The sequence below is a fragment of the Typopeltis vanoorti genome, chromosome 25 (genome assembly GCF_054136105.1).
Source record: "Typopeltis vanoorti isolate ZY-2024b chromosome 25, IOZ_Tvanoo_1.0, whole genome shotgun sequence".
In the NCBI taxonomy this organism is placed as follows: Eukaryota; Metazoa; Arthropoda; class Arachnida; order Uropygi; family Thelyphonidae; genus Typopeltis; species Typopeltis vanoorti.
Genome location: NC_143573.1, coordinates 52,324,648 through 52,351,286, shown reverse-complemented (window position 1 = coordinate 52,351,286; position 26,639 = coordinate 52,324,648). Strand labels below are relative to the sequence as shown.

The 26,639-nt window shown below is 36.3% G+C and overlaps 1 protein-coding gene across 1 annotated transcript in view; it reads right to left on the bottom strand.

The window, feature by feature from the left end:
• Nucleotides 1-7,469, bottom strand: part of LOC150092747 (uncharacterized) — a 236,806-nt gene extending 229,337 nt beyond the window's left edge. The window contains exon 1 of the mRNA XM_090414467.1: nt 7,343-7,469. Within this exon, the coding sequence (XP_090270593.1) occupies nt 7,343-7,457 (115 nt within the window). The 5' untranslated portion in view covers nt 7,458-7,469. The remainder of the gene's footprint in view (nt 1-7,342) is intronic.
• Nucleotides 7,470-26,639: the final 19,170 nt, after the last annotated feature.

The window sequence follows — 26,639 nt, the reverse complement described above, 5'->3', positions numbered from 1 at the left end:
ATAAATCTGACGACGAAATTGCTACGACTTCAGCAGTTGCGATTCATACTTCAACTGAAGAAGAAAACTCCCAACAAGCTACACAACTTTTCAACGAAAATGTAGAAACTGTGGGATTTGTCGAAAAAGACGCGTCTGATTATACAAACGTTTTGGATACAGCAAATAACAATGAAAACAATAATAACAATGGTGATCAAGTGAATATAAATGATCCAGGTTTGTGGCCAAATATTATAACTGATAAATTTAGATTATTTTGTGTTAAAACCGGACCTAAACAACATTATCAAGATGCATTCATTAAGAATGTTGAAGGTAGATTCAGCCGGCAAAGGTTGGTCGATTGGTAGAGCCTCTGCTACTAATGGCTCAGTTAAGTAAGTTTGAGCGTGGTTAGTAGTTGGAAGGGGTACAATCGTTCGATGCTGTTGGCACACTCTCCCTCGATGAGTCTTTGGACTCCCTGGAAGTGTCTAATAATAATAATAGATCATTTTCTACATCGAACTATTTAAAAAAAATGCCAAATGGTGAAACTCAGCTTCGCAGCTGGTTAGTTTACTCAAAAGCTCAAGAGTCAGTATTTTGCTTTTGTTGTGTATTATTTTCCAATAGAAGAGGAAAAGATCAATCAACACAATTTATATATGGTTTTAATAAGTGGAGAAAACTGTCATCTGTAATTCGAGATCATGAGCTTTCTGTTGGTCACTTTAATTCTTTTATTGCTTGGCAAGAATTATTAAAAAGGCTTAATTTATGTTCGACTGTTGACAGAACAAATCAAATTAATACAAGAAACGGAACGTCTAAAATTACTATTCCAAAGAATTGTAGATGTAATTCTATTTTTAGCAAGTAATAATCTGTCATTTCGAGGATCCCATGAAACAATAGGAATGCCAAATAATGGAAATTTTTTAAGTTTAATAGAATTATTAAGTAAATATGATCCTGTGCTAATGGATCCTGTAAACAGAATTAAAAATATGAAAAAAAGAATTGTGCATCATTTGGTGCATAGATTTCAAGAGGAAATTATTGCTGCATTAGGTAATGAAGTCCTTAATAAAATTAAAAATGATATAAAAGCAGCCATATATTACAGTATCCAAATGGATTGCACTGCGGATTTCTCACAAGGATTAAACTTAAATTTTTGTAGACAAAAAATTAATTATAAATGAGTCATTTATAGGATTTATTGAAGTAACTGATGAAGGGCTAGCAAATTCGCTTTTAAAAAGAATAGGCGAGCTTGATTTAGATATTATGAATTGTAGAGGGCAAGCATACGATAACGGTAGCAATATGAAGGGAACATATAAAGGGGTACAATCTAGAATAATTAGTTTAAACCCTCATACAATTCATGTACCTTGCTTATTGCATTCTTTTAATTCGATAATTTGCGATGCTGCTTCCAGTAGTATATATTGTAAAAACATTTTCGGAATATTGCAACACTTATACTGCGTATTTTCTGCATCTACAAAAAGGTGGGAAATTATACAAAAGCATTTAAATACAGCACTTAAACCATTATGTGATACTCGATGGGAAGCCTAAGTAGACGCAGTCAAAGCAGTGTATTCAGAGTTTGAACAAACTTATGCCTTAGAACAATTTATTGGTGCAATTAACAATAACGCAGCAGTATCCGAAGCTACTAGATTCATTACAGGAAATGCCATTTATTTTAAGCTTATCGGTGTGGTTTACAATACTGTCAAAAATGAATAGTATCAACAAACTATTTCAAGCAAAATAAATTTTTCTTGATTCTGCTTTTAATTTAGTGAATAAAATTAAAAATGAAATCCAAAATTTAGCACATTTTTAGATGATGCAAAAATGATGGAACAAAACTTGAATATTTCTGAAGACTTCCCTGAAAAAAAAAAAATTCAAAAAAGAAAAAAGATTATTTTCCAAACTAGCAGAAGATGAAGTTTTACTAAAACTAATAGAGGAATTTAGATGTCACTTTTTCAACGTTGTGATTGATACTGTTACTCTACAAATAGATGAGAGATTTTAAAATAGACCCAATGTTATTTCTTATTTTAAATTAATCACTGATATAAAAACAGAAAAAAATGAACTAGAAAACCGCTCAAGGGATTTTGTAAAATATTATAGTAAAGATGTAAATGAAGACTTAATCCAGGAATTTGATTTGTTATGAGAATTGATCTTGGACCAAAAAAATGCAAATAAGATGCAAGACATATTGCAATATATATTAAATAATAGCTTTAATGAACTATTTCCAAATGTGCTAACTGTATTGAAAATTTTCTTTACGTCACCAGTTACTATAGCAAGTGCAGAGCGTTCTTTTGGCAAATTAAAATTGATAAAGAATTATCTTCGGTCAAGTATGTGCAAAGAACGCTTAAATGCACTTGCTATATTAAGCATCGAAAAGGAAATTGAAAAAAATTGTAATTTTTCGGAAATTATTAATGACATAGCAAAAAAAAAAAAAAAAAAAAAAAATCGCATATTTAAATAAATACATATTAAGCAATATATGTGTTAATAAAACTAGCCCCCTAAACAGTAAACCTATTTATATTTTTATGTGCATAAATTAATTTTTTTTTATAACTTTAAACAATAATTAATTGTAAATAGTTTTGGTGTGCTAGTTGGTGAGCCAGCTTACTTTTGTTTGTGTTAAATATTTATTTATTTTAATTATTTAATACTATTGTTTTGTGTTCAGTAAACGTTATGTTAACCTGTTATATTACAAATGTGTTATTTTTTTTGTTTTCCTGTGCCAAAATCATTTGCAGGTAAGAGGTTTTACAAGAAGTTTATTTCGTATCCTTTAATTTTTACCTTTGAAAAATTTTTAGGGCCCCAAAAGGTTTCTTGCACCCAGGCCCCTTTATAGAGAAGGCCAGTCCTGTTAGTAGGCATGTGCAGACCAGATTTTTTGAATGGAGAGTGTGAGTGGGTGGAATGGATTGTCAGAATTGGTTGCGAGCTCCCTATTGGTGAATGGATTCAAGGAGAGGTATGATAGGATTTGTCTACACCACAATGAGTCTCTGGACTAGATGGAGATGCTGTAAATAATAATAATAATTTCACTACTGGAGGTAATATTTACATCTCGAAACAAAATATTTACAGCAAGTTCTGCATAAACCTTTAATAAATATTAAATAAGTGGCTAAAGAATTATCAGTGCCCTTGACCATGTTGTTTAATCTGAGTTTCGGGTCTGGTTTAGTCCCGAAGGTGTGGAAAGAGGGGAAAATAGTCCCACTGCATAAAGGAGGATCCAAGACTACTGTTGCAAATTACCGACCGATCAGCATATCAGGAGTCATTATCAAGGTCTTGGAGAAAGTAGTCAAGGGAAAAATACAGGAATGGATTGATGAAAATGAGATAGTGTATGGGGAACAGCATGGCTTTGTGAAGGGTAGATCATGCCTCAGTAACTTGCTCAAGTTTTATAACACAGTGACGGCTGAACGATAAGGGTAATGGGTTTACAGTGATTCTGCTGGACCTGGCTAAGGCCTTTGACAAGATACCACATGGAATTCTAATCTGTAAACTGCAACATATGGGAATGGATAAAGGGTTGGTGAGATGGACAGGAGGGTAGTTGATGGAGAGATATCAGAGATTAGTTTATTCAGGAGTAGAGTCCAAAAGATGGTCTGTGACTAGTGGTGTGGTGCAGGGTTCTATTCTTGGACCATTGTTGTTTAATTTGTTCATTAACAATATAGGGAAGGATCTAAGAGGAACGGTTCATTTGTTCGCTGATGATGCAAAGTTGGCTAGGGCAATAGTGAGTGCACAGGATGTCAAAATTTTGCAAGATGATTTGGATAGTCTGGAGGACTGGGCTAAGGATAATGGATGTCAATTTAATGTGGCAAAGTGTAAGGTTATGCATTTTGGGGTGAAAAGATTAGCAGCAGTATATCACACTGGTGGAACCGTACTCCAGGAGATTGATGAAGCTAGGGATTTGAGAGTGTTGATGGATAGGGAGTTAACGTTTAGGGGGCACATTGCAAAAGTGGCTAAATCAGCTCAACAAATCACTTGGTTGCTGAAAAATACTTTAACAAGCAGAGACAAACAGGTTATTGTTCCTCTGCATCGAGCCTTGATAAGATCCCATCTAGACTACTGGGCCCAGATATGGGTGCCAGAGTTTCTTCTCGATGGGGAGGAGGAGGTGGAGAGGATCCAGAGACGAGTGACCAAGATAATAGCAGGACTATGGAATGAACCTTAGAGAACAGGTTGAAAATTTGTGGGCTGCAGAAATTGGTTAATAGGCGAAAAAGGGGTGATATGATTAAGACATTCAAATTACTGAAGGGTTTCTATAAAATTAATTCAGAAGATATTTTTGAGAATAGGACTGGTAGTGGGAGGACTAGGGACCATCCATGGAAGCTTGGTAAGAGTGTGGTTAGCAAGAGTGTTGGAGCTAGGTTCTTTACTTTTAGAGTTGTAAATGAGTGGAATAAGCTGCCAGAGTCTGTTGTGGGTGCTATGCCAGTGAATGAGTTCAAGGCAAGGTATGATAGATACTGTGAGAATGTCGAATAGTTGTGTGGACATGATGTTTAGGGCCTCCCTCGATGAGTCTTTGGAGTCGCCCATTGTAATAATAATAGTAAAATATTCTTTCCCATTTATCTTGTTTTATTTAAATTAATAAAATAACTTAAACATTTCTTACTTAATCAGGGTCAAAATACACTGCACAAATCTTCCTAAATGTCACTCATAAAAATTAAATAAATATATATAAATAATTATTATAATTACGGCTATTTTGCCTGCTTCAGTTTAGGAGTGCCCCTGTTTAAATGTCATTGGCTATTTACTCACGGATTCTTAGGGCATTGTAGATGTAAATTTATCAAAAAGTATATTTATCATAAGGAAGAGAAATTTACACATACCTTTTTCTGGGTGTTGCGGCTTTTCTTCTTTCTGTGATGTCCAAAAACTACTGATTGTGTGTGGAGGGGCATAGTCAATTTGGGAGAATTAAAACAGAAAAACCCAGGTTTTTTTCAGTAATATATATATAAACATATATATTATATTATTATATTATATAGAGTAGGAAAGGGTGAAAGGGTTGATTTTTTATATAGGGAGGGGGAAGGGGAAAAAGGGGTTGATGGGATGCGGTCCGTTTCGACTATTCTTGGTCATCATCTGAACACATTGGGAAAGTGGATGCTATGTCAGGTCGGGTAGGTGCTTCTGTTTTTGAAGTGTTAGTGTTATCGCCTATTGATCGGGGTTGTGACCTCAGCTTCCAAACCTCAGAGATTATGTAGGGCCTGTGTATATTCGATTGACATTTTATGGCTATTGTTTCAATATTCTAAGCATTGTTTCATTGTCTTGTCTGTCTACTATGATGGCCTTGTCGATCTGTGGGGTATGTTTTTGTTCAAGGGCGTGAACAACTATTTCCATTTTTCCTGTGCTTTGTATTCGATTTTTCTTTTTGATGTTACATTTTTTAGTATTTAAATGTTCTGGAATAGGGATGTTACAATCACAGAAGTGTTTTTGTAGTCTTGCCCATAAAGACCTGATGGTGGAACCTGTGTAGGTGATATCACAGTCTTTTTGGAAGGGAAATTTATAGACTACATTGTGATGTTCAAATATTTCTTTCCGTGTATGAGGTTTGGTGGGTTTTAGGAGATTTGCCAGTTTTTGGTTTGTGGTGAATACCAGTTTGTAGTCAGTATGTTTGAAGATGTATTTATAGGCTTTGTATGTGTTTTGGGTGTATGGTAGTTTGATAATTTTTTGTGTTGGGAAGTTCGTTTTGGTACTTGGGTTGTTTTGGCGTTTTTTTGCCGTGTGGGATAGTTGCGATTTTTGAAGATCTGTGTTAGTTTTTTTATTTCTGCGTTTAGATTACCCTGATTGGTTGAAAATTTGTAAGCATTTACGAATTGTGATAAGATGACAGATTTTTTAACAGAATATGGATGATATGAGTGAAAATGGAGGTAGTTTCCAATATGCGAGGGTTTGTGGTATACTTTCGTGGCTATTTTGTTGTGTGTTCTGGTTAATGTCAAATTTAAGAAATGGATGGATTTGTTCTGTTCGGTTTCTGTGGTGAATTTTAGTCTGTTGCTGTAACCGTTTAGGCATGTTTTTAAGGTGATGTGTGTGGGATTTCCAATGCACAAAATGAGGCAAAATAGCCGTAATTATAATAGTTTATTAAGAGGAGTAACATGGGAGTTTTCCCAGAAATAATATACATATATAAATAGGTTCTTTACTTTTAGAGTTGTAAATGAGTGGAATAAGTTGCCAGAGTCTGTTGTGGGTGCTATGCCAGTGAATGAGTTCAAGGCAAGGTATGATAGATACTGTGAGAATGTCGAATAGTTGTGTGGACATGATGTTTAGGGCCTCCCTCGATGAGTCTAAGGACTCTTTGGAGTCGCCCATTGTAATAATAATAGTAAAATATTCTTTCCCATTTATCTAGTTTTATTTAAATTAATAAAATAACTTAAACATTTCTTACTTAATCAGGGTCAAAATACACTGCACAAATCTTCCTAAATGTCACTCATAAAAATTAAATAAATATATATAAATGTTTTTCAATATAACTTTCGGGTCGTGAGATTCTTAGCGTACAACATCCATATTCACCCAGACCTTTTTAGCATCTTCTATATCTTATATAGATATAAGACTCCATGGAGATACCCATATAATAATAATAATATATCACCAAGTAGGAATTTAACACAAATTCCTTCCTGAAAAGGGAAGATAGGGTTAGAAACTGCATTATTTAAGAAATTACGCTTTCGATACAAGTTAACTATATTAAACAGAAATTTCAAAAAATACAAAAAAGTTCACTAACTTTACAAGTGAAAGCGGCAGCTGTTCTATTTTATTTCATTTATTTATTTGATAAATCCTTCATTATCAACGCACGGGGGGGGGGGAATTCTTATGAGGTATTATCACAACTGCTTGTTAATTTAGAAAGTTAGTCCTATTGATTTTAGAATATCCATTTAAACCAATCGAAATAATATCAAAAGCTTTTAATGCTAATTTTCAAGTGGAAAGTCGTAACTTGACCACGAATCCAATATTTAATTCCAAATTTAAAGGCTTGATTTCCTTGATAAATATCGAGTTAACATACGCTCAATAGTAGCAAGATAGAAACGTGAAGCTAAACCATAAGTACTACTTCCACGTTATTTAAGCCGCCATATTAAAAATGAACGGTTCTTTGACAAAATAATATACTAATTTACAATCTAATACAACTTACCATACTTAACATCGCATCTAAGTAGACGCCCATATTTTTCAAATACCTCTTCAACATCTCGTTCTCTTGTATCTAATGGCAATCGACCCACAAACAACTGTGCACGACCTGCCATGTTTTATTAACCACTCAAGCAACAAAGAATTTTTAAATTATAACTTATGTTAGGGGGCGATTATCCTACAGTTATAAAATGGTCTTAATATTTCAAATTATAGCCTGATTGTATCCATATCAAGAAAATTTTAATAATTTTCTATAACTTAATACAATCAATATACAAACACGCTAATCAATCATTATTTCTGCAGTATTTTGAAAATAAATTTATCTTGTTAAAATTAGATTTTCTGGTCTTATAAAGAGCCTCTTCATCCATGATATACATGTCTGAATTTCGAAATGAACTTTTCATTTTATTTCACATTGAGTAACATACAGTTTGGAAAGAAGTCAATGGACATCCCCCCTCCCAATCGATAAAGTGCATTGAGTCATGTAATGAGTCACATCTTGGTAGCCAGTAAAAACTGGAGGAATATGATGCTCCCAAGTCAGGGCAACTGTGTCCGAGTGAATTGGCTGCGAGAAGGGAACTGACGGAATTTGAAAGTGACGTTATGATAGGAGGCTATGATACAGGCCTATCTAGTCGGCAAATTGTTGCTAAAACTGGGCCATCCTAAGTCAACAACCAGTGATACCATACTGAGATGGTAGCGCAGCGAATCAACTGCAAATGCTACCCAATTGGACGACGACCCACCACACTCACCGAATGTGATATCAGGCTGCTACGAAAAAAATATGTAAAAACCCCGTTATTTGCTTTCCATTCCAAGTGCAGAATTTTGGGCAGCGACTGAAACACGAATCTGCACCAAAACAGTCAGAACCGTAGCTCACAACATGAATTTCCATGGTGGGACCGCAATATGCAAATCCCACATTAACCAAGCCAACATGCTGCGTCATCTCAGTGGTGCAAAAGAGAGTCTACAGTGAGATGTAGAAGCTTGGAAAGCTGTGTTATGGAGCTAAAAATCATGCTTTTTCGAACAGTTGGAAGAGTGGTGGGTATAGCGAATACCTGGTGAATGTATCTTACCAGAGTACGTAACCGTAACTATGAAATTCTGTTAACTGTTAACTTCTGTGGCTTGATGGATGTCAATCCCGTGGATTCCGATCCCGTCATCGGTATGAAAAAGACTTATTTTAAAGGTTAGCGAGCACTCGGCTCACCCTGATTAGGGCAATGCGGAAGCGCCTGAGCCGAAAGGTAGTGCAGCTTTCGGGCGCTTAGAAAACTCCTGAATGAGTTGCTTGGAATGAAAAACTGCTTAGGTGAAAAAGTAGCGGTAGTGTTACGAAGCAATGTGGAAAAATCTGGGATATCAGCATCGAGATGCAGGAGAGCATGTCATTGGGTGATCATGGAGAAGATGACTTGAGTATTCCTGAGGAATTTCTTAGTGTCGGCTTGGCTGGGGTTCATCTTGCTAAAGGCTATTAGCATCTCCCCTAGTGAGGCAGCAAGAATCTGTGCAGAATTTTCACTGTAAGCTGTCGAGGCTACGGGTAAAATCCGCGGAGAGACCGCAGAAGCGTATGTTTTATCGGCGGGAACACTCCGTACTGTGACTTCCGGCGAAGGTTTCGTGTCTTGAATCTCGGTTGGCGGAGCCAACGCCACTCTTGTCTTCCGTAGGTTAGATGGGTGAATTGAGCAGCCTTTAAAATTTGCTGGATGGGGCCGCCACAATTCGCACATTTAGCAGGTGTAGACGATGATTTTGTGCAAGTGTGCGAGGGATGGTTGTCACCACACTTTACACACTTGTAATCTGCTTTACATAACTTTTGTGCATGCCCAAATTTTTGGCAGCGGTGGCATTGACCGGCGGATGCCTTTCTTCTGAGTGGTTCGGTCTTGATGACTAAGTTGCAGACTATAGTGAGGTCGTAAATTGCTCTGTGGTCTTTGCTGATCTCCACTAAGACCAGAGGCATGGGGCGCTTGTCTGCGCGGTACATGCGCGAGATCTTAATTGGTTCAAGACCTTGTGATCGGAGGTCAGTAGCTATTTCATCAGTTGTTATGGTTTCTGCCAGACCTCTGATGACTACCTTAAGGTTTTTTTCGCTTTTTAGTTGGTAGGTGTGATATGGGACTTTCTGTTCATCCATAAGTCTGGTGAGCTGGCGGTAGTCCGTTTCTCCTTCGGGCTGTATGCGGACTCCATCATCGGTGTTTTTAGCTGATGAGAACTTGATGTTATTGTTCTTCATCGTCTCTGCAAGTGACGACCAGTTTTCTTTAGCTCTCAAGATTACTGGCGGAATCCTCTCTTTGGGCTGTGTCAATGTCCCTGTTCTTTCATCAACTAGCGCTGATGTATCCATTGGAGCTGTAGTTTCCGACGTCTGAGGTATTATTTCAGGATCTGTTGCAGGGGATTTTTTCTTTCTCTTCTTCCGTTTAACTTCCTGAAAGCTACTGGAGTTTGAAGGAGAGATGTCTTCAGTTGTTATTGCTGGCTCGCTGGCGTTGTCATGTGAAGGGTGAGGAAGTTTAGAGGGATGGGTATCCTCTGTCTCCGCTTCAAGGATCTGGTGTGCTCCGATTTTATCTGGCCATTTTTTATGTAGCAAGTTGCCTAAATCCCTGAATAGCGTCAAAAGTTCCTGAAAATTGAGATCGTCGATGGACTTGTCCATGGCTAGGCGAAAACGAAATGGAACTTCACTGCTGTAAAACTACAAGGAGCGCTGATAAATACGTCTGTACTCAGTAAACCAGGCCCTCTCACTATGAAATTCGGAGTTGGCGGTGTGATAATATAACCCTGTTTTGGCCTCAGGCCTCTGTTGTGGTCAGTAGCGCACTCAGGATTTAATCTTGGGGTGGGGGGGGAGTTGAGTAGACGATTTGAGAATACAGACTACGCATTGCATACGACTTATGACTGAGTACCTGCAACAATGATCGCTAAGTAGTAGAGAAATAGAAGACATGGCACAACATAAATTTAAAAAAAAAATTAATTAGGAAAAGATTTTTGGAAAATTTTCTCGTTTTTTTCCCTTTTTCTTTGAGAGGGGCCAGAACCCCTCCCTCTGAGTGCGCCGCTAGTTGTAGTGCTACGAATATTTACTCTGAGAGGTATTAGAACATTGTGGACAATGCAATGCTTCCCACTTTGTGGCGTTCCTATGGAACTGACCATTGTCTCTTTCAGTAAGACAATGCGTGTCAGTCTTGCTGAACTGTAACTGTCTGCTGCTGTAACTGCATGGTTCATGGATATGAACGTCACCACAATTGACAGACCCCTTATCTAAACCAAGACCATCTATGAGGTGAACTGGAGAGTCGGGTGATGCCGTCCCAAATCAATCTAGGACCTCATTACCTGCCTATAGGAAGAATGATCCAAAATTTCCATTGATCACTATCGTATGCTTGTCGAAAGTATTCCCTATAGGACTGCTGCAGTTATTGCAGCGAAAGGAGGTCCAACATCTTATTAAGGTAGGTGCTGACTGTTTGTTCTTCAAAATATGTCTTGACTTATTTCCAAGCAGTATATATACTTTTGATGAGAAAAAAAACTACTTGTTCTTACATATCGCTCTTTTTTAGTCTAGATGTGGTCTACAAAAAAGCGAACTACGAGAAATACATATTCTTAAAAAATACAAATATTTGTCTATATTAGACACAGTCACCATATAGGGACTTTTTGAAATCAAAAAGTATTTATCGAAATAAAGGTCTCAGACGGTAACGATGATATCCTTTGGTTAGAATCTCGTATGTGAAGCTGTTGTAAGGCCTTTTCAACTGAAGTTGCGTTAGGTAGACAAACTCGTGCAGCACACTGGTCTAGAAGGCTATGAAGAGAGGCTTTACGGGCGTATTCGAGCATTAACCACCTTACAGGCCATTTCAAACACGCATCCTCATACGCTTTGTATCCAACAAATATTTCAATGTAATATCAATGGTATTACATTTTTAATATGCACTTCGCATCCATGATAACCTTGACGTCTTAGCCGGTAGTGTGGTTTTAATTAGGTTTCGATGAAGCCAAGTTACAATTGGTCGTAAAAGACCTAGCCCAAAAATAAATATTATTGAAATAGAAAGTGCATCTTAACGTAAAGATCTAAAATACAGACCTCCTCACGCATATCCAGACTTGTCATGGGAGATCATTCACCAGGACATACTCTTAAATGGAATGCATTTTATAGTCCATATAATATAATATAATAGGAATTGACTGCCCCGTTGTGACAAATTCGGTATGTTAAAGCACACACTCCTTATATGACAAAAACCACATAAGCGTACAAACAGTCAAAGGAGATATTTTTAGGCCACTTAGAACTTCCCTGACTTTAATACAAGCCAAAATCCACCGTCTTAATGGTGTTTCATGAAGTTTTCTGCAAGTCCTAGTAAGGCCCCATATGACAATTATGATAGGGGAGTATGTGTATATATTTGATATTATTACAACATCCTCTACAAACATATAGAGACATGCACTTGTGCATATTCCTTCACGAGGAGGATATTAATCGAAATAAGGGTCTCAGAGGTAACAATGATATCGTTTGGTTAGAATCTCGTATGTGACCCTGTAAACCGTTGTAAGGACTTTTCAACTGAAGATGCGTTAGGTAGACAAACTCATGCAACGATGACGATGCATGTGGAAGCAAGATGAATGACACGTATGTGTATGACTGCCTTTGCTGGTTAATAGAGAAATAAGTAGCAAAGATGGAATACATTTACGCTAATTTAAATGTATTTATTTGTTTACACAGGTAGCCTGTGTGGTTCAGTAGAAGTGGCGTTTGCACTCTACAACGCTTGACCGCACGACAAAAGGCGTTCGAATCTAGTCGCCGACTAGAGGAACTTTTTCCTAAGTCTTTTCTCGACCGGTTCCAGAGTTAGTCGATCTCTGGCACGAGCTAGCGGGTTTTTCGTCCCGTAAACTCAAGAAAATCGGCCGTCGAACCACACTATTTTCAGACATTAAATATAATGTTAGGGACCACCAGATTAGTGATAGCCTTGGGCCAGCTATCTCTCATTGGCTACGGAGATTGAACTACCCACTCAGTCTCCAAAAAGTTAGATAGGGCTTAAAAACGGCCTCGCCTAGTCGCTATACGGGAACAAAAAGGCGTTAGCTGATTTTTTTTATTTTATTTCGGCTAAGTTCGATAGTCATTGTCAATACAATTATAGGCGCATGATATTATATACACTCTCGGTTGCAGAATAGCTCTACTCCATCTGCAAGGATATTCAAAATAATTTACAATAAAATTTAATTCAGTTAATAAATTATTTTTAAATATAAACAAAAAAAACAATAATTGCAAAATAAAGAATACATAAATGGTGAGTTTTAGTCATAACTTCCCAAAATCGGGAGAGTTTTAGGCAATCGTTTTTCTTCAGGATTGGGCAGCTTTCTTTGTACAGCCTTTCCAGAAGAGAACTTATGTAATACTTTGGTTTTGTTCCACTTAATTCTGTGTTTTGTAGATAATGCATGGCTTGTTAAACCGGATTTGTTGAGTTCTTTAAGTGAAATGTATTTCTGTGTTCAAGACGAATTTGTGCAGAACGACCAATCTGTTCATAATAATGTAAGCCGCCAAGCACGGGATTTGTTAAATTCCAGGATAAGAAAGAAGAGGATATTTATCCTTAGGAGAGATAAGGAAGGTATTAAGTCTGTGAACTGAATGGAAGGAGACTTGTTTGTCAACTTCTCATCAATGTCAGTGATATTTCCCTATGACATCTCATCATCGTCATACGTATCAAGGATTTAGGCCTAGCATGGCCTGTTCCGGCCTTAGAAGTCATCGTTGAATCTTTTAAGAGGACGTCCTGGTTTTCTTTTTCCTAATGCCTTGTATTTTAAGGCTTGTTTTGGTAATCTTTCTGTTTTCATTTTTTGAACGTGCTCATCCATTTATGTTTATATTTTTTATTTTTTAATTTTTTCTATTACTGGTTCTTGGTTTAATTCTTTCATAATATGTTCGTTTCTTTTGTGATCAAATAGGCTATACTTTGCAGTTTTTCTCATAAACTTCATTTCTGCTGTTGTTAATCTTTGTCTTCTTGTTTTATTGTCCAGATTTCGCTTCCATACATTAAGACTGACAGGGCTAATGTATTGTATACTTTTAGTTTGGTTTGTTTTTGAACTAGGTTTGGTTTAAATATAGAGTTAATTACACCTGTTATTTTAAAATATTTTGCAATTTTTACGTTTATATCTTTTTCATTTTCATGTGTGATCATACATCCTAGGTAGTTAAATGAATTCACCTGTTCTAAGATCTTGTTATCTATTACTATTTTAGTTCTTGCTGGATCTTGTCCTTTAAAGGCCATAGTTTTTGATTTTTCCATTGATATTATCATACCATAATCTTTGGATATCTCATTTAGATTTAAAATAGCTTTCTGTAAGTTATCTTCAGAATTTGTAATTATTATTTGGTCGTCTGCAAAGAGGAGAGTGTTTAAGTTAACTATAGATGAAAGTTTAATTCCTTGATGTAAATTTTTACTCCATTTTATTATTTCATTTAAGTAGATTTACTCTCCCTAGATGAATCTTTGGACTCCCTGGAGGTGTCACATAACAACATTAAAAAGAGTTGCTGAGAGGGGACATCCCTGTCGGACCCCTTGGTTTATCTCTCTTGTATATGATAGCTCGTGATTTAATCTAATTCGTATTTGATTATTTTCATATATACTTGTGATAGCTTTTAAGATATTATTTGGCATTTGTCTTTCTTTTAATATGTTAAATAATATGTTTCTTTTAACTTTGTCAAATGCTTTTTCAAAGTCAATAAATGCAATATGCAATATGTGTTTCTAAATTATATTCTCTTCTTTTCTCTATTATTAATTTTAGGCAAAAGGCTGGGTCTATACACGATCGTCCTTTTCTAAATCCATTCTGTACCTCTAGAATAAAGTTTTCGGAATATTTCATTAGTTTGTTATTTAAGATTCTGCTATATATTTTGTAACAGGAATTTAATATACTGATACCTCTATAGTTTTTAGGGTCATCTCTATTACCTTTCTTAAAGATAGGAATCACAATTGCTTTTTTCCATTCTATTGGGGGAATACCAGTTAAGTAAATTTTATTTAAAAATAATAAGAGTCTTTCTTTGAATCTTATTCCTGCGTATTTATATAGTTCTGAACCTAGCTTATCTTCTCCAGGTGATTTTCCGTTTCTTGTTTCTTTCTGGCTGATTTCTAATTCTTCTTCAGTTATTTCCTTTTCATTAATTGTTTGCCAGTTGTCTTTTTTAAAATATTTGTCTGTCCACAGTTTTCTGTGTAGTAATTTAGAAATTCTTCTACTTTCAATTCAGTGTTTAATTTTGTTTTCTTTGGTATCTGCATTTAGGTGTTTCAAAATATTATATACATTGGGTCTTATTTTATATAAATCATGTTCTAAATTAGAAACAAATTTATTCCATAATTCTCTATGTCTTTTTCTGACTTCTCTTTTAGCTATGGCTCTTATTCTTTTATATTCTATTTCATCTTCTAATCTTTTACTGCTTAACCATTTGTGATAGGCTTCTTTTTTCTTTTTAATTATTTCTTTGATTGTATCATCCTAGATCTTCAGTTTTTTTCTTTGATTGAATTTCCTAAGCTTTCATTTGCTGCTGCATTTAGTATCGTTTTTATATTAAGCCATTCTATTTCTATTTCTTCATTTCGTTTTATTTTATCTAGATATTGGTTAATTCTTTGTTCATATAGCAATTGTACATTTGTGTCATTCAATACTCTAGTTTCATAAACAAATGTTTCAATTTTTCTTTCTGTTCTTGTTACTTGTAGCCATTTAGGTGGTAATCTTAATTTTATTTTAAGGAAGTGGTCACTGCTTATTTCATATCCTCTGTGATCTCTAACATCTAGTGAAAATTTTGATGTCTTTTCATTTAATATGAAGTAATCTAATATCGATTTCCATCCTCTTGCTGCCCAAGTATATTTATGTGTGTCTTTATGTTTATAGAAGGAATTCATTATTTTTAGGTTATTATAAACTACAAAGTCAATTTTTTACCATTTCTGTTTAGAGTGTGTTCTCCATGTATTCCTATATTATTATTAATTTTCGTGTTTCCAATTCTTGCATTTAAGTCTCCTGCTAAAATTATGTAATCATTTTTATTTATTTTATTATATATGTTTTGTAGCTGATTATAAAAATCAATATTATCCTGTTCTCTTCCTTCTTCTGGGGCATATAAACCAATTATTGTTAAATAGCCTCTATCTATTTTTATTCTAGCTTCTATTATTCTTTCATTCCATAATTTATGTTTTAACGGTTTTGAAAGGGAGTTATGAATCCAAATCATGACTCCTGCTTGTGCTCTTTGGTCTCTGTCGACTCCACTGTATATCACATTAAAATTTTCAGTTCTCATAGTTCCTTTTAATTTCTTTTTTGTTTCAGTGATTACTGCTATTTTAAAATTTCTTTCATTTAATAACTGGTCTAATTCTATTTCTTTATATGCTATTCCTCTTACATTCCAGTTTGCTATGTGTATTATATTTTGTCGTTTCCATTTTCATTTTCCCTTTTCCATTCCAGGGTCGTTTCCCATAGATTCAATCCGATAATCCTACTTATAAGCTGACAGAAAAAGATAATGTTCTCCATGTCAGGGGACTAGCCTGACAATGGAATAGTTCAGTGGTAGGGCTGCTACCTTAAGACTTCTGAACTAGCCTTCTTCCGAATTTAAACCCATAGGAGGAATAGGGTATATTGAAGGGGAAAGAGTAGATTATAGAAGAAATATAGTAAGGTTTATAGAGAGGGCATAGTTGTAAGGCCAGAAATGAAAAGACCCCATGGTCCTCGAGTACTCTAATAGCATAAGGGTCATAAAGTAAGAAGAGTTGGCTGATAAGGCCTTATAGGAAAGATTAAAGTAAGTGGATCTTCCTCAAAGTAGAAGGAGAGGATAGATCCAGCTAGGGGTCCATGGGAGTGCCACTTCCCTTACAATCAAGATGATTGCCCCTTATGGAGGGGCAATTGTCCCCTATGACATCTTATTAGGCAAAATATGATTATGTTCCATACAGCCTATGTAGTCTATGTCTGTCACAAAGACTTCAGTTAAATGATGAACTTTTTTTATCCAGGCCTTTAAAATGAAAGTGAGTTAGATGGGCTCATACGGAGGCAGGTTTTTTCCTGTAGTATCTATGCAAAGTGGCTAGGAGAACACACAATTGACATACAAATATACACACATAAAACTGACCACTTTTTCGTAAAATTACAGTACTAAAGCAATATGGACAGGCTATGGAGTATAATTTGGCCTGGTTGGCCAAGTGATCAGTGTATCTGCTCTCCAGCCAAAAGACTACAGGTTTGAATTTCGCCATGGAAATGGATATTTGTGATTGTCCTACTAACTTCGTGTGGAAATGGCATATGCAACCCAACTATTTCTAACAGAAGGCTTCGCTCCCAAAACCCTGTGAAATACAGGAGTGACCATACAGCATCTACTGACATCAAAAATGAAGAACCAATAAATACTGATGGTATGTGTGGTTCAAGACTATAAACAGTAGTTAAGCTTAAAAGTGATATGTTTACAATGAACAATTTGTGCATCTTGGAGGCCTATGCAGTTTAGTGGAAGTGACTTTTGTATCCTCTGCACTAGTCTGCATGAAGATAGACAAGTTCATCTCTAGTCGCCAAGTACAAGAACCTTTTCTACGCCTTTCTTTGACTGGTTTCCGAGTTAGTCCTTCTCTGGCACGGGCAAGCAGGTATTATTATTATTACACCCTCCATGGAATCGGCAGAGTCATCATAGGAGGTTCATTCAACTGATCCATCTAACCAATATACTATCTATTCCCATTCTCTGCAGCTTGTACACCAACTTATCATGTGGTAATCTATCAACTAGAAAGAGAACACATCATGTATTTAGCAGACTAATACATTGCTTCTTGAACAGCTGAACCCTGTAGTACTTGTGTGTGTGTGTGGGGGGGGGGGATTGTAAGGAAGATCATTCTAGAAAAGTACTAGAAATGAAAGGGGAAGATAATCCCATTCAGGGAGTTCAAAGCTGAACTATGTAAAGATGGTGCCCAGAAGTGGTACTTTAAACTGGAGTTTATGGAAACTCCAGTTTTTCGTCCCATAAACTCAAGAAAATCGACAGTAAAACCGCACGTTGTTCTACTAATCCATAACCATAAAAGTCAATTGGTTGAGCCAAAATCCACTTATCTTGAGGGGGGGGAAAAAAGTTTAGCAAATGCTCTATTCTGGAACTACCATAGAAACAAATTTATAACTGTCTTCTTCCCAGCAGTCTAGCATTATGGAAACGTCTTTACTGCAAGACTGAGGATATTTCAAAGTTTGAAATTTCCTCAGTTTCAAATGTAAAACATTATACAGCATAGTATTAAAATGCCATCTACTTATCTCTCCCCATAATCCTATTTAGATCAGCCTTTATTCTAACATACAGCTGTGTACATTAGAATAAAGCAAATGTTCAGCGGGGGAAAAATTGTGCAGTTTATTATTATTACGGGTTTCTCCATGGTGTTGGTAGAATCATTGCAGGAGACACAAACTATCAAAACAATATAATAAATTTTGTTTAATCCTTTATCCAAGTGTATGCAAACAAAGTTTGTGCCTAAAGATACTTCAGGACTGAGGCAACTCGTAGCAAAGGTGGACCAAGATCTCATCACTCCTTGTCTTAGTATCTCTCTTAATGCAAAGCACATCTCCTTGTGGATATGTATAATGCTATGTATTAAGGGAAGGGCCACTGCCCAGACTGGTTTCGACCTTTATTGAGGTCTCGTCAGTGGGAGCGAGACCCGAAGTGGTGATACTAAAGCAGAAGCAATGGAGGCCATATTTACCTATATGAGTTGCCAAAAGGTGTACCACCTTACTATTAAATTACTCTGGATTTAGAGAAAGATGTTAGAAGTTTATTTTTCACTTGGTTATACTATAATAAATTTAGTTTAATCCTTTATCCAAGTGTATGCAAACAAAGTTTGCACCTGAAGATACTTCAGGACTGAGGCAACTCGCAGCAAAGGTGGACCAAGCTCTCATCACTCCTTGTCTTCATTGACTGGCTCCCACTGACGAGACCTCAATAAAGGTCGAAACCGGTTTGGGCAGTGGCCCTTCCCTTAATGCATAGCATTATACATATCCACAAGAAGTGCTTTGCATTAAGGGGGATACTAAGACAAGGAGTGATGAGAGCTTGGTCCACCTTTGCTACGAGTTGCCTCAGTCCTGAAGTATCTTCTGGCACAAACTTTGTTTGCATACACTTGGATAAAGGATTAAACTAAATTTATCATAGTCTAACCAAGTAACGTATTGTTTGGACTCTCCCAGGACAGATGGAAGTGGAAAGAGTTCATTCGGCCTCATCATCATCCACATAGATGATGGAAGAGAGAAGAACCAAGTGAAAAATAAACTTCTAATATCAAAACAATATCTATCATATCTCTTCTTGAATTAATTTACAGACGAAGCACTCACAACTGAGTCAGGCAATGCATTCCACTCATTCACCACTCTCCAGGCAAAAAACCTCATTCTCACACCCTTGTTAACCACACTTTTCCTTAATTTCCAGGGATAACCTCTTGTTCTTCCATCATTATCACACAGCTGAAACATTTCCCCTGCATCAATCTTATAAAAACCTTTTAGTAACTTAAATGTTTCTATCATATCCCCTCTTCTCTGCCTATCAACCAACTTCTGCAGTCCACAAGCTCTCAATCTATCAATTTAGGGAGCATTTTTTACATCACTCACCAACTTAGTCACTCCTCTGAACCCTCTCCACAACTTCCTCATCTCCAAGTGACCAGACCTGAGCACAGTAATCCAAATGTTGAAGTATCAATGCTTTATAAAGGGGAATAATAACCTCTTTATCTCTGGATGTTACTGTGTTCCTCAATAACCAAGTAATCCTATGTGCAATCTTGGACATCTTAGCAATGTGTCCCCTGCATCTCCCTATCCACCAACACCCCTAAAAGTATTATATTGTTAAAAGTATTATACTGGATACAGAAATGGCTTGAAATTTTAAACACTTGTGGGGGAAAGGAAAGTCCAGCCTCAATCATATCCCCCCCCTTCTTCCTCCTATTTGCAAGGCTGTGCAATTTACATTTTCTCAATGTTTATACTTTGTACTCTTTATACTTCATACTTTTTACACCTTTATGCTTCGGATTAATTTCCCTCTTATTTCACATAAATTAATTCAACTGACTCTCAATCATTCCTTGCATCAACTGCTTCAATATTTAATTTTCCATCTTCACTTATACCTAAATACCGCTAAAATGAAATACCTATTCTGGTACGACAAGTTCTGTTCCTTTTGTTTTCTGATTTCATTTCATTTCATTTTTCTGAGTTTTGGTATTTTATTGCAGATTTTCAAAATCATTTATCACAGCAGTTATTTAATTTACTTAAAGACTGTGAAGCCACTATATTATGTTTGTTATTTGCACGTGTTCTTGCCTATATGTCTGCTTTGCAGGATCAAAATTCCCGAGTTTCTGTAGGAAAAATAATTGATGGCGACTTAGTGTGCATGGAAGATTAAATTAGAATCTAGGCTGTAATGTTTTTACCTCTGCAGATAGATTACCAGGATACTGCACGGATACACTACCAAGTAAAATAGTCCATATAGATTATAAATAATGATTGCAAAATCACACCACTCTGCCTTACACTAAATTTCAAAGCAAATAATTTTCCTGTGTATCTTTCAGTTTAAATTACTAATTTGCAACTTAAGCTGATTTGAATAAAATACCTATTATGGATGCAAGGTGGGACTGTGACAATGTTACATAGAATGTAGCAGAAGCAGTGAATAATAATGTATGAAATACAAATGATATTAGGAAGGGAGTCAATGAGAAGATTGTTGATGGAGGAAACGATTTATATATGCCTAATGGACTGCATCTGAAGAGTCTTGGAGTTAAAGGCTTGGAGAAAGTTTTGTTTAGCGAGAGTTTGGAAGTGCCAAACCAGGAAAAATAGATATCAGGGGAGATGAAATCAAGCATGTGTCTGGCTATCCTGACACATGCAAATGAGTGTGACTACAGGAATGACCATGCAGAAATAGCCATCCCTGCAAGAAATGAGTGCAAGTGCATAAATGACCATGTACATCTGGGTACAGTTTCCCAGGTTTCGAATCTGAGGGGGTAGTAATGATATTGTGCTATGATAACTGTGGGCCAAAGGGAATGATGAAATGCATGTACACAAATGTTAGAAGTATCAGAAATAGAGGACAGGAGATTTTGGCATTGGTTGGTTCAACTTGGTTAAAAATTATAGTTATTAACGAGCCTGGTTCACAGAGAATGATGTTGTTACAGTGATAGAGTGTAGTGATATTGCATTTTCTGAGAAGATAGAGGCCAACGGTTCAAAATATATTCTTAGTTACTGCTATAGCCTCTGGGGTACAGAGGAAGATATGAAACCATGCATTGCCAGATTAGCACAATGAGTGCAAGCCGAGCAATTATAATAGGAACTTCTAGCATGGGGATATACCTGAAATTACCTGCAACTACACGAGATAGAGGGATTATCATGGTTAGAGTGTTTTGGATCTGGTAATAGCATCAGAATATCTATCTACAACTACAGTAGCATCTCTGCCATCAAGCGGTAAAAGTAACTTTTGCAGTCTTCTTCTGAGGGAGTCACTGAATATGAAGAATTCTTGGTGAAAGGGTTCATATGAAACTACAAAGCTGTCAATTATGACAAACTTAGGTGGCAGCTTGAAGCAGTACCATGGCATATGAAGTTCAAAGAATCAATGCTAGCAGTCAAGGATCTGAGAGAGGCAGTATCAAACTGCATACTGAGGGTCTGGAGGATAAAACAAATAGGGATTAAGTGGATTAGTAGCTATGGAAAGGAGGAGCTGCAAAAAAGGGAGAACTGTGGAAAGAAAAGAAAAAAGTGATCGGCATGTTCATGAGCAATAAAAAGTGGAGGCAAGAAGGAAAACTTGTTTGGGAAGGAGACTAAATCAGATTATGAGAAATATAGCTGAGCAGACCACAGTAAATCTAGCAGAGTTATTTTGCTATGTAGTAAGAGAACAAACAATTATGGAAGGACAACCTATCCCAGTGCTGATGGTAGGAAAGTAACAGAAGCCAAAGAAATAGTTGTTAATAAGTGATCACTTTGTAAGAGTGTATCAGCCAGTTGGAGACTTTATAGTTACTGATGTGACAGAGACTTATGTGAGAATCGAGGTAGACAACATACTGAAAAATATCGATATGAATACTGCAGTGGGACTGAAACGTATGTCATCTGGTTTGGTAGGAGAATGTGCAAGAGAACTGGCAGTGCCTCTGATGAAGTTGTTTAATATAAGTCTTAGCTCTGGAAAGGTTCCAAGGAAGTGAGATTGTTCCATTACAAAGGTTACTCCAATACAGATCTAGAAAATTACAGACCAATTAGTATATTCGGAGTTGTGATTAAAATATTGGAAAAGGGTTTGAGAGAGTTGGTTAGAGAGCAGAATTCAGGAATGGATAGAGGAATAAGATACTCTATGATGGATAGAACAGCTCTGTGAAATGTAGGTCATCCCTTAGTAATTTATTCCCATTTTATAATAAAGTGACAGCAGGATTAGAAAAGGAAATAGCTACACTATTGTACTGCTGGACTTTGCAAAGGCATTTGACAAAATATTGCATGGAAAACTATTACATAAAATGGGAATGGACAGGAGGTTGGCAGCGTAGATGGGGAGGGCTGACAGAGGGTGGTGTATGGTTAGAGTGGAATCAAAGCAAAAGGAGTGATTAGTACAGTGCCCCAGAGCTCTTTACTAGGGTCACTACTATTTGATTTGTATATTAATGATACGGCAGAAGATTTAAGGGGAGATATTCAGTTGTTTGCTGACTATGCAGAACTGAGAATTGCAATAGTTGATAAAGGCAATGTAGATATCGTATAGGATGATTTACATAAATTACACTGTGGACAAAGGATAACGGTTGTCGATTTAATGTTGCAAAATGTAAGGTAATATACTTCAGGATGAAAAATGACATACTTTCTATCATACTGATTGTATTGGATTCAGGAAACTGATGAGGCTAGATCTGGGGGTCATAGTGGATAGAGATTGGGTGGGTGCGGGGGGGGGGGAGTTCAGGAAACATATTGCAAAAGTTGGCAAAATAATTCAATGAAGTAACTGGATGTTGAAGAACACATTAACAAGTAAAGGTAGAGAGGTTATTATGCCTCTTTATATCCCTTTGTGTTTCATTCACATCTTGACTATTGTGCACAGATTTTGTCACTTGGGTTTCTTGGAAATCAGAAGGATTTGGAAAGGATTCAGAGTCGAGTGACCAAGTTGGTGAAATGGTTCCTATGAGGATCAATTAAAGATGCGTGGATTGTAGAGTTTAGTTGACAGTGAAGGAGAAAGGAAATAATAGAAACTTATAAGTTGCTAAAGGAATTCTGTATGATTGACAGTAAAATTATTTTTTTTCAATGCATGAGCAGTATCGTGAGAATGAGGACTAATCTCTCGACATTATGTTAGGGTGCATGGTACTTATTGTGTGAATAATGGTTAGTGTGAGTGTCCCACAATGAGTCTTTTGACTCCATGGAGATACCTGTATTATAATAATAATAAGCATGAGAAATGTACTGTGGCATGCAAGATTTTAGTAACATCATACAGATTTAATGCTTTCGATAGATTTTCAGGATCAGCAAACCTTAAATTGAGAATTTCATTAATATTTCCATATTTCCTTAAAGGTATGGGTAGCACCTCTGCCTGCTCAGCAGTCACATCAAAATGTTTGGTGGCTAGGTGGAATTGGTCCCTCACTGCTCACGCAACTTTCACTTTGACTCCAAGTAGCTGGTAGAGTACACCAGTGGCCACACCCTGGGACCATGCCTCGACTGGCATGCAAGTGAGAGTGAGAGTATCAGCATTTTATGCTGTAGTGAAGGAGTGTGTCTCCTCCTTGTTGTACTTTAAGATTGGAATGGCAGAGCTAACAAATAACCAAAATTTAATTTGACAATGGTAATGAAGGCATCTTTCATGTTGGAGGTTTAATGGAATATTATCAGCACTGAGAAAGGATTAAAACTAATTTTAATGCTTCCAATATTTCATCTCAGTCACAAGAGACATCATCAAGGATTACAAAAAAACTTTTGTAACAACAGGCACAAATACAATGATAAGTAAAACAATGATGATCTCCCTCTCATTTAAACGCCCTCTAACTGTTTTTGCACAGACACGTTGCTTCTGCATTATGTCATTTCTGTAGGTATTTGAATGGGTGTTGTTTCACTGAACTAGCAACCATTACTTCTCAGCTTGCCTTCAATAATGAAAGAACAAGAAAGAACTAGTCAACTGCACACAAATTTCATCTCAAACTTATTGAACCAACTTTTCATTCTCAAGGGATGGAAAGAGGGGAAAATAGTCCCATTGCATAAAGGATCCATGACTGAGATAGAAAATATATAAGAAATCTGGTGCTACCTGACAAGCAGATCTTGAAAGGATTGGGCTTAATTTCACCTTCAGGGGACTGATGGTGAATGAAGTTTATGAAGAATTAAGCAAACTTGATATTAATAAGGCAGTATGATTTGACAGCATATTGCCATGTATCTTGAGGGAATATCCTGTGGAATTAATGGCACCTTGGACATAACTATTTAACATAAGTCTTACAGCAGGGAGAGTGTCGAGGGAGTGAAAGGTGGGAAAAATGATTCCACTTCACGGGGGGTGAATGATAAGGCTAAGGCTACAAATTATAGGCTAATCTGTGTATCTAGGGTTGTTAAGGTATTAGAGAAATTGGTGAGGACTAGGATTCAGAAGTAGGTTTATAATAGCAGTATTCTTTATGATTGTCAGTATGGGTTTGTTAGGTGGAGGTCATGTCTCAGAAATTTGCTAATATATTACAACAAGGTGACAACCTCACTCGAAAAAGTAGATGCATATATAGGGTATACTTGGATTTTTCAAAGGCCTTTGACGAACTGCCACATGATAAGCTGATAGCTAAACTGAAACAGATGGGATTAGATGAGGGAATAATAAGTTGGATGCCAATTGGCTATCAGTAAGGCATATCAGGTTGTATATGGAGGAGTAGTATTCCAAAAAGAGAAAGGTCACTAGTGGAGTGTCACAGGGATCTGTTTTGGGACAATTATTGTTTAACTTGTACATTAATGACATTAGGAGTGGCTTCACTGGAGATGTGCAGCTGTTTACTGATGATGCAAAGCTGGGAAGGGCTATGAGAAGTAGAGCAGACATCACCTTGAAGGAGAATCTGAATAGACTATATGAGTGAGAAAATTATTGGAGCTATCAGTTTAATGTTGCAACGTGCAAGGTCTTGAAATTTGGTAGACAAGGTCGGGATGCAGAATATACAATTAATGGAGAAATTTTGAATGAGATGGAGATGAGAGATCTGGGAGTGACAGGAGATAGACTTGATGTTTATGGGTCACACTGCTGATATTGTAAGAGCATCCCAACACATTATGGTAACAATAAGGAGGGCATTGACATGGAAACAAAGAGGTTATGGTTCTCCTGTACAAGTCTTTGATGAAGATGAGAGGATGTATTGGAGAAGGTCTACTAGTTAGTGTCAGGTCTATGGACTTTCAGATATGAGAAAGATTGAGGGAATGCATTATAGAACCTTGAAGAAGAGGGGATATGATTGAGATACATAAGTTGGTGAGGGGAAGTTACCAGATTAATATGGAGAAGATATTTCATAGAGTAGAGGCTATCCATGGAAGCTGTATAAGGAGGGTGCAAGTTAAGTAGGTTTTTGCTTGGAGAGTGATTGGTGAGTGGAATGCATTGCCTGAAAGTGTGGAGAGTTCAGAAACTGAATGGGTTCAAGGCAGGGTTGATCTTTTGGCATAATAGAGTATAGGCTTCCCACGATGAGTCCTTTGACTCCATGGAGATCAGATGATGATACCTACAGCAATAGAAATTGAGGGACTTTTGCTCTGCAAAACAAATGCTAAAATTCAAGCATTCCTACCAAACAGTGAGTCACAGTGCAGTTTGAAAGCAATTAACTACACGGTTGTTGTCATTATCTATCGCTGAATAGACAAAGGTGTATACTCAGTGAAGATGAATGCCATGATAACCAATATGAGTTGGTGACAATATTAAAAAATGTTATATTTTTGACAGACTTTCCAACAATAACCACTATGCATTCGCATTAAGAAGCTAGCTCTTAATAGTAGTAACTTATCATGTGATGCCAAAAAAAGTGACTGACGTGTAAAATAAACCAGAAAATGTGGGGCCAGATATTGTGTTAGTTATTCTATAATTTTGTACTTTTATATTCATACTATGAGTAGCATGGTAATCACTACCAATAACTTCAAAAGAGATACTGAATATATTAATTTTTAATTAATATATATATATAAGCATGTTACATATGAAACAGTTTATTAACAAAAGAACCAGTTGTTTTTTCAAATTTTGATTAAATTACAATTTACAAAAATACATATCTACAGCAAAAGAGAAAGTAAAATTCAAGAATATCACTATATGATATAAAACAAGTTAAAATTTGTTTCTGATAAAGACCACATGAACAGACATTTTTGCATTACATATTAATAATGCATTTTAATGTAATATAAAATATATATTTACATACATTCCTTTAAATTCACAAATTGGCAGTTTCATTACTTTCTAATTATCAGTTTATAAATACAGTGACAATATTCCTAACAATATTTTAAAAGCCAACCACAAAGATTAAGGAACTTCTTATAAGAATGAGCCCATAGATGAGGCAAAGAGGCAATCCCATATAGTACTGCAGGTGCCTAAAAATAAGTGCCTTTTATATATCTAAGTATGTCTAGAGCCAGTCCTGTTTCTTAACTCTTGAGCATTCATGTCAAATTTATTATAATTACTGGCCTTCCACTAGAAGAGCTAAGTACATCTAGTTGACAACAGCATGAAATTCACAAATTAC